Here is a 9,340-nt window from a genome sequence, read left to right as displayed (position 1 = left end):
ATATCACATAGCAACATGGAATGTAAGATCTATGACGCAAGGTAAACTGGATGTCGTCAAGCGAGAAATGGACAGATTGAACATTGATATCTTGGGTATCAGCGAGCTCAAGTGGACCGGAATGGGACAATTTAACTCCGGCGACCATTATGTCTTTTATTGTGGGCACGAATCCAAGAGAAGGAATGGGGTCGCTCTCATAGTAAACAGAAGAATGGGCAAAGCAGTGCTAGGGCACAACCCCAAAAACGACCGAATGATTTCACTTCGGATCCAAGGTCACCCTTTCAACATAACAGTTATCCAAGTCTATGCACCAACCACTACTGCTGAAAAAGCTGACGTTGAGAGATTTTATGCTGACCTGCAATGCCTTTTAGACTGCACTCCATCATCAGACGTCCTTTTTCTCATAGGAGTCTGGAATGCTAAGGTGGGGAGTGACGAAATATCCGGAATTAGAGGCAAGTTCGGTCTTGGTGAGCCGAATGAAGCTGGGCAGAGGCTAGTAGCGTTTTGTCAAGAAAACAACCTGACCATAGCGAATACTCATTTTCAACAGTACAAGAGGAGCCTGTACACATGGACTTCACCGGACGGTCTGTACAGGAATCAGATCGATTATATTCTTTGCCGGCAGAGATGGAGAAGCGCTATACAAGCAGTAAAAACAAGGCCTTGGGCCGATTGTGGCACCGATCATCAGCTTCTTGTTGCCAAATTTAAGCTTCTATTTAGGAAAACGCAGTAAGCTAATTAGAGGCCTTTCAGGTATGATCTGGACAAATTCCGTCAGGATATGCTGTGGAAGTGAGGAATCGATTTCAAGAAATAGATCTAGAAGACAGAGAGCCTGAAGAGATGTGGACTGATGTTCGTGATATCATACAAGGAGTTGCTACTAAGGTAGTTCCAGAACAAAAGAAATGCAAGAACGCAAACTGGTTATCTGAAGAGGCTTTGCAAATAGCTGAGGAAAGGAGGATGGCAAAAGTTATGGGGGAAAGAGAAAGACCCAAGGTTCTCAATGCAGATTTTCAGAAAATAGCAGAGATAAGAATGCCTTCCTGAACATACATTGCCAATCAGTTGAGGACAACAGCCAATTAAGGAACACGAGAGCTCTGTATAAGACAATCAAAGATATCAAAGGAAGCTTCTGTGCTAAGCTGGGCGTGACAAAGGACAAACGAGGCAAGGACCTCATTGAAGCCTCAGAGATAAAGAAGAGGTGGCAGGAATACACAGAAGAACTGTACAAGAAGGATCCAGATGTGCGAACCCAACATAAGACGGTTGTGATTACTGATCTCGAGCCTGGCATCCTGAAGAGTGAAGTTGAATGGGCCTGAAGAGTGAAGTTGAATGAAGCTAAACCGGAATATGTGACAGAGGGAAATGGGATGGCAGGAGATGCCATCACTTCCTTCAGTCCCTCGGTTAGTGATTGCGGCACAGCAGAAATGATTTTTTTTTTTTTGGCATCGACGCAAGGTGCCTTGATTTTGCTCTCAGATGAAACGTCCGTCTTGACAATGTAGTCAGTGCCGCTAGCTGTTACGGCCCTCGCATCTAGAATGTCGTTCCTTTCCGCACATTAACCTTATTTTCCCGAAGAGAGCCTCAGTGGGTTGCTATATAGGGCTTGAAATGCGTCTTCAGTGAGAGTGTCCTTCTTTAACGCTTTAGAAGTTTCTTGCATACTTTCGATATAGTAGGTGAACTCATTTGTAAGTCACTGCATTCACCTTTATCATTTATTGGCCTCTTTTTACCACTTCCAGCACAAGTGGTGTCATGAATATCAAACCATTTTTGATTGTTTTCATAATAAGCTTAAAATTATGTAAAAATTTTAGCAAAACAACGTTTATTTGCAAAATTAAAATGTTTATAATATAACACATTGGCTAATATATGAGTTTTAATAACATTTATAACTCAACCCTACAACATATTTATTTTGACTGTTATACTAATACTTTATATCATGCAAGCATTTTGCAATTTACTTTACATTTTTATGAAATTATTTTCATCTTAGGTGCTACATGGATGACATGATGAGAAAAAAAAACAGCTCTACAGACGTGGACGGAGGTGAAGAACAAACAGGACAGGCGCTGTTCTTCACCTCCGTCCACGTCTGTAGCGCTGTTTTTTTTTTTTTTTCATCATGTCACCGTACCAACTCGCCCAGATGTCTCTTCTACTACATGGATGGTTTCGCATCTAGCGCTGAAAGACGGTTTTGCTGTTGCAGACGAGATGCTGTCATGTTAGCCTTGAAGAAGCTTCGATGTGATCACTGCTCATTCAGTTTTCTTTTTGTTCCTGTTCTTGTACAGGCTTGAGGAAAATTTGGATTAAAATGGACAAAAGTAGCTACCGTGCCGCAATGTATACCATGCTTGTCGAACGTTTGCTGAACGACAGTGTTTTTTATATCCGTTCACGTGTGTTGTACGTTGACGACATGCTGCTGCAGCATCTACCTTCTGTGTTCTTTCATTTCGGGGTTGCACTCACCACCAAATCCGCGAGCGACAGCGCGAAACAGGCAAAAGCCACCCGCCGCCGCTGACGCAGACGCGGAGCGAACAGTGAGCAGGTCACGCTCCTTGCGGCGGCGGAGAGCGTAACTCAAGGAGAAACGTTCCCATTGTTCCCGCGGCGATTGAGAAGGCCGTAAAAAAGAGCGCGCGCTCTCCCTCGAGACCGGCCGTGCATACACGTAGCTGTTACGTGCTGCCGTTGCAATCTACACGGCGGCACTGCAGTTATGACTACATTATGACAGTTTTGGCTTCGAAGGCATACGCTACCTCAGTGAATACTTTTGTGTGATCCGAAAATTAACGCCATGAAACAGCTGTGACAGCGTTGTCGACTTGCTGGCCAGAACCAGCGTTCTAGTAACGTTCTGCTGTTCGGCTTCATTTCTTTTTATTGCGCGATATAGTGAGGCGCAAGTCATTTAGTAAAAAAATATGACGTGGCTGTTCAATGCGCAGCGTTCAGCGTGCTGTCATGCAATGTTTCGCTTCTTATTCAGCATCCACCTTCTTTTCCAGTTTCAGTCCAATTTGTGACAGGGATTCAAGCCGCCGACATGTGTGCCTCCAATTCTATGCCGTTCGCTGTAAACGTAGGTTGTACGCCAAGAAGATGCTGCGTCTTTACCCTAAAATCAGCAACAAATAGACGTACGCTTTGCCAACTAAGTACCAGCCTTTAGATGCCTAAAATTGGCGGTACGAAGAAACGGCGTTAAAGGCGCTATCGCGTCCTGTTTTAAGACGAAGCTTTTTGCTATTTTTTTTTTAACATAGCCTCTTCATCCTTGCCTGCATGCTTTGCACCGTGCACAACGAAACCTATTGAAACGATCGAATTGGAAGTCCGTTCGTACGTGTCACTGATACACCAGATACACTTCCTCGAGATTAAAATCTGGGAACAAGCTCTGCACATAAGAGATATAATTTACTTCGAAGTGAACAATTTCTGATCTGCATTTAGAAAAGGAACTATATTCAAGTACTCTCATGATAGTTCGTGTAGCAAGGCTCTTTATTTTCTTGCTGGCACATATTTCGAACGCAAAAGACATTATATACTGAAAAGAGAGCGCCCTAATAATCGCGCTGCCCCGTATGTTTCGACAGCAGTGCCAGTAGAGGACATGCAAGATTCCAGGAGCCTATCAGTGTACATAGCACAAATCGGACAGCTGAGCTGCACAAACGGATTTTGGTTGGTTGGTTGGTTTGTGGGGTTTAACGTCCCAAAGCAACTCAGGCTATGAGAGACGCCGTAGTGGAGGACTCCGGAAATTTCGACCACCTGGGGTTATTTAACGTGCTCTGACATCGCACAGCGCACGTTAAAGAACCCCAGGTGGTCGAAATTTCCGAAGTCCTCCACTACGAATTTTGATTTGGATAATTTTGAGTTCGTCGCAGTACAAGCAATTCGAAGGAAATTTGAGTATTTTCGCAACGAGGAAATAGACAAGCCATGAGGGTGAGGAATTCTGCTTGTTGAGAATACTTTTGTCATTGAGCGGTTAGTCACGGCAGTGATATGTTGCGCAGCGCAGTAGTAAACGTGACACCCACTGCGTTACCTTCTAAGGTTAGTGCTGCTATGCACTGAAAAGTTGGCTAATTTGTGTGCATGACAGGATCTATGCCCTGAAAGAACATACTACAAAACACAGGCCAGGGAGTAAAGCAAGAGTGAGCAAGCCGACGGCGCTCACACGTTTCATAGCAATAACAAATGAATTAATGAAGGTAATGCGCTGCTTCGAAGCCAAAGCTGCCGTAATGTAGTTATAATTATACTGCAGCCATGTGCAGTGCAACGGCAGCACGCAAAAGCTACGTGTGTGTTGGCCACTCCATGCTTTCGCGCCGCGAGTAGCAGACGACACGCTCGGTAAGGAGCACGGTGTAATTCTTACATCGTGGTAAGGAGCAAGAGTTGACTGCAGCGCCGCTAGTTCTCGCGACCGCCACTTGGGACACTCTCCTCCGCTGGGCGGTATGTGGAGCTGTGAAACTGAATTTGTTTTACAGCGCGTTGCACAATTAGAGGCGCGATGTAGAATGCTTCTTCCAGCTAAACCGTGGAATCCTCGCAGTTCAAATTTTTGCACAGAAAGGGCACTTTGTCGCTAGTATTTTTTAATACGAACTTTGTTGGGGTACTTGCCTGATTCGATCAAAAGAAGTCGAATATTCCCATCTTATGCGGCGGCGATGACGCCAGACGAGCCGCTGCCTCAGCAATAGTACTGGTGGCGCCACCTCATGCTGCTACAACAACTCTGTAGCAGAAAAAGAGGGGGCGAACGTTTTTGGCAGGTTTGAGTTGTTGTAAGCAGCATGAGGTGGCGCCACCAGTACCATCGCTGGGGCAGCGGCTTGTCTGGCGTCGTCGCCGCCGCATAAGATGAGAACATCTGACTTCTTTTGATCGAATCAGGCAAGTACTCCAAACAAATTTGGTATTAAAAAATACTAGCAACAAAATACCATTTCTGTGCAAAATTTGAACTGCGAAGATTCCGCGGTTTAGCTGGGAGAAGCATTCTACATCGCGCCTTTAATTGTGCAACACGCTATAGTAACGTTGGTAAAAGCTAGCAGACGACCCGGCCTGCACTCTACCATTCGTTTGGAAGCAGCTGGTACCGATTCTGCACTGAACTGCTGGAACTGGCGGTGCACGCTTCTTTACGCTAGACTCTACTTTACGGAACTGGTGCTAAGAGTGCATCGAAATATCTTTTTTTCCTCCATGATCTCATGGAGGAAGAAACTTGTTTCCTTCCTCCATGATGCATGATCTGAATCGAACGGACCCTTGACCACCGTGCCATTGACGGACCTACGTCATGTGACGTAGTGGCACGTGAGAGCAGCGATATGAGCGCCCCCGGTGCAGGATGTTGTGAAATTTGTGTCACCCGCCTTTGATCATCCTAAAGAAACAAAGTACCATGAGTAGTGTAATAAAATTTCTATTCCATTAGTTTAGGACAAATAATATTTTAATTACATTCTAACATTTGGAACGTCCTATTAAATTAGTTTTGAATATCATAATTGAAAAAGTTAGTTTGAACGGTTACTAGCGCCATATATCCTCCGATGGTGAAACTTCCCGTGCCGCGTGGGCAAGTGTGCAATGTGCATGTCGCTGGGCGGCGTGAATTTGGTGGGCTGGTGGTAGTCAGCTGCTCGCTATCCTAAGCATGTGTTGTTTACGAACATCTCATTAGTAGCTCGTAGCTGAAATAGATTTGTAATTTTTATATCGTTTTTGGTGAATTGACGTTACTGTAACGCTAGTGATTGTGCGTGTTTCTTTTTTTCTTCGGCAAAAAGGGCCGTGTAAAGTAAGCCAATAGGCTTTGCATGTCATGTTGTAGCTGTTGCTATCAGCTGAAAGCTGCTACAGACGTTTCTTCGTTAGGTTTGGTGAGATCTATTGCGCCGCAGACATGATTCACAGCGTTTTCGTCATAAACGGCTCAGGGTGAGATATGCTGAATATGTTTCCTGTTTTCCTCGTAAGTCGCTCACCAAATCTGCTAATCGGCTTTCGTAGCGATCGTGCGACTCCGTTGTTTGACGTCCCCGAAATTGATTATAATTAATTTCGGTACTCATGTTGTAAGAGCAAAAGAAATGAGTTCAATTGATGCCTGAACTACGCTTTGAAAAGTGTCCGATTGACTCTCTTTGGTAACCGAATGCTCGGACTTTGGTTTCTGGGGTACCATGTTTGCATGTTGACTTAGCCAGGAATGTTTGGAGAGGTTCAGCACGTTTAGTCGTCCCTCCGCTACGCCCTTTATTATATCTGCACCTGATTTATAATGCTCCTTGTTTTATTTTTGTTTTGTGCACAAACCTCGTGATTGCGCTGCGAAACGGGACGTTTACTGGAGCACATCTGGAATAAACGGTGGAATAACGTGGTAACCTTAGCTATAAACCGAACTGTAATATTGCTAAAGAGAAGCTTTGGAAATAACGTGCAGAAGACGCTTTGACATCAGGACATTGACTTATGTTCAAGTTTGCATATGTAGCAGCCCAGCCCACATGTTTGCCATTTCTTTCGGAGACACCAGAGAAACAGCAGTTCACGTTTAAACTGTCCGGGCTGTTCATTTGTTGGCCTTACATGTTTGTGCGAAAGTCCTGTTATTTAGCCACTGATATGGCACCGTAACATTGTCACCTTGTAGACTGCGGATCAGTGCATCTATTTTAAGTCGGTATTCGTGGTTATCTCCTCACGGGGCCGATAAGGATCTCAGCTGTCCTTTGACATTTACTTATAAGGGACATTTTAGATGTACAGGTGGGCAAATATCCTTTCATTCTTCTTGGGACATTTAATATGCAGGTATATGAAAGTGGAAATGATGTAAAAATAGAAAGCAGTGCTTCGTGAAAATGTGGATTTTGAACTTTGTTCTATTTAGCTAATTTTTAATACAAAGGTTTGAACTGCATCGACTTCTACTGAGCTTGTTCTATTGAATCTCTTTCATAAGCATGTCTTGGGCAGTTACGGGATGTAAGCCTCATATAAGCATGATGTTTGGAATTTTTCTGCGAGTTAATGACAGCTGCACCATGTTGTCGCTATGAATATCAGACTGGGTTTAAAAAATGGCCACTTGTTTACACTCTGCTGCATAAAGTTCTAAACTAAGTGAAGCTGTTACTATGCTGCTGCCTGTCTTCTAAAATTAAGACCTGCAGATTGCAGAAACCTGGGCTATCACAATGACATCAGTGGCTTTGCCCCACTGTCTCTTTCAGGGTGCCAATTAAAGCTCGGCTACCATTTGGTTAATTTTACATGGGTTTTAGACACAGTCACTTAGAGAGAGGATATTTTGGGTGGTGTTGGGAAGAAGCATGCAGCATGAATATGGAGAGACGAGCTTTTACGGCAGATGGTGTGCTCATTGTAGCTTTCGTTGTCAAAATTTGTAACTCTTGTTAGGTTATGGCTGGAAGAAAACTGCAGAAAGACACTGTTACTTTTTTGCGTTTTTACATTTCCAATCATGCCAGGTGTGCTTTTCTTGCATCCCGCACCTGTGCTGACGCTGTGTTGTGTTATACAAATGCTAATGTGTCACATAGTACAGTTTACAAGATGCAACTTTGCAGAAAATGCAAAGCAGAACCATGAAGTATAAAGAAGCATCAGGAGTCATGCATGCTCTATCCGCAAGAATGAATAACAGCTGACTGGCTAGCAAAGCTAATCATAAATTTTTTTATTGACGCGAAAAGCTTCACTACGACAGTCAGAGCCGAGCTTCGCATGAGCCGGTGCACAGATTTGCTAGTTTTCCGCATGCGCAAAACCCAGTAACGTATGCTGCGACCAAGTGACGCCATAGCCAACGCCAGCTGCGCAGCCCCCTCGCCAAGCTCTGCCGGCGTTGCCTAGCAACGCTTAAGAGGTGTGCGGACTCCTCTGCAATAAAAAAAAAATTAATCTCCATCCCTTGGATCCCCAGCCGAGCGCATTACCGCTGTGCCACGCCCTGGCTCGTGAAACGCTCTTCATAATTCCGATTATCGAGTGTGAGAATGATAGCGGGATTCCGCGAGTGACAGATACTGCGATTGGCGCACAATTTGAATGTACCAAAGACTAAAATAGTCAAGTCACTCAATTAGAGTGTCGTCAGTGACGTCACCCGTCTGCCGTCATCTATGAGGATCAAAGCGGGAATCCTTTCCTGTAAACGAATTATCAAACGCCGGTGAACTTAGACGCGCTCGACATGGAATCCAAGGAGAGTTTAGCTGCTGGCGCAGAAGACTGGAGAAATTAACTTCTGATATCGAGGTAGTCACTGCTTTTCGCTGCGTATATCCAGGCATAGCAGAGCTAAGCCATGTTTCATTTTTTAAATCCACAGATTGCAAACTTATATCTATGGCTGTACACTAGGCTGATCTCAAGAGACCTCAAATCTAGTTTATTAATGATATCCTTGGGAGTTTCTGAACCTTTCTTCTTGCATTTGTACATTGAATTGTATGGTCCATCTGATTCTACTACTTCTGTGTGCCTAGATATTTTATTTGTCTGCTGTTTTCTGTCTTCTAGTTATAGAAAAGCTATCTAGTTACAAAAAAACATCTTTGACAATCAGAGTTTGGAGTTAAAACTAAAACATTGTTTTTGCACAGTTTTGTGTTGATCTTTGCATGAACGTTGAAAAATGGGTGCAGGACACACTGGGGTTAAAAAGATATTTTCTTCATTAGAAAAAAGAAAATGTCTCTTTAATCTCAGTGATTCTTGGTCATAAAGTTGCTTCATTATTTTCTTTTTTTGAGGGGGCTGTTCTCGGCACATTTCTTGTCTGGTCTACCCGCAAATAAAATAGCTCATTGCAGTACAGTGCTGTAGTCATCAATCATAATGTCTGACCTTTGTTGCTTAAGCCACTGTCGAGCTGTTTTCTTGTGGGTATGACTGTGACATTTAGACAGTTGGACTAACCTGAGGTACAGGTGCTGCAGAATGCAGTAAGTTGCACAGCAAGGTTATCTTGTTAATTTGGCCTTGAGGAAAAATGTTCGCATTATCAAATAGGCCTGAAAAGCTGCTGAAAATCGTTTGCACCATAGAAATTTGTTTAATGAACACCTTGAATATTGATACATTCGCGATGAAAGTTATGCGACAGCAACAATTTTTCGCGGATTCGTCAAGTGCCTTGTTTTGCACATTGTCAGGAGTTTGAAGAATTGCTCCAAAATCGGAAGTGCCACCGTGGCCC

At 43.8% G+C, this 9,340-nt stretch overlaps 1 protein-coding gene across 2 annotated transcripts in view; it reads left to right on the top strand.

Moving 5' to 3' along the window:
• Positions 1 to 5,684: 5,684 nt before the first annotated feature.
• cm (AP-3 complex subunit carmine) overlaps positions 5,685 to 9,340 on the top strand; it is an 85,062-nt gene continuing 81,406 nt past the window's right edge. Inside the window, exon 1 of one of the 2 annotated variants that reach the window (XM_084586360.1) lies at positions 5,685 to 6,048. In XM_084586360.1, the coding sequence (XP_084442486.1) occupies positions 6,014 to 6,048 (35 nt within the window). In that variant the 5' untranslated portion in view covers positions 5,685 to 6,013. The remainder of the gene's footprint in view (positions 6,049 to 9,340) is intronic. The other variant, XM_084586359.1, reaches the window with a different exon arrangement.

The sequence above is a fragment of the Amblyomma maculatum genome, unplaced genomic scaffold (genome assembly GCF_055883805.1).
Source record: "Amblyomma maculatum isolate TAMU_Amacu unplaced genomic scaffold, ASM5588380v1 scaffold_18, whole genome shotgun sequence".
Taxonomy (NCBI): Eukaryota; Metazoa; Arthropoda; class Arachnida; order Ixodida; family Ixodidae; genus Amblyomma; species Amblyomma maculatum.
The sequence above is the reverse complement of the archived record's forward strand: the minus strand, read 5'-3'. Positions and strand labels throughout refer to the sequence as shown.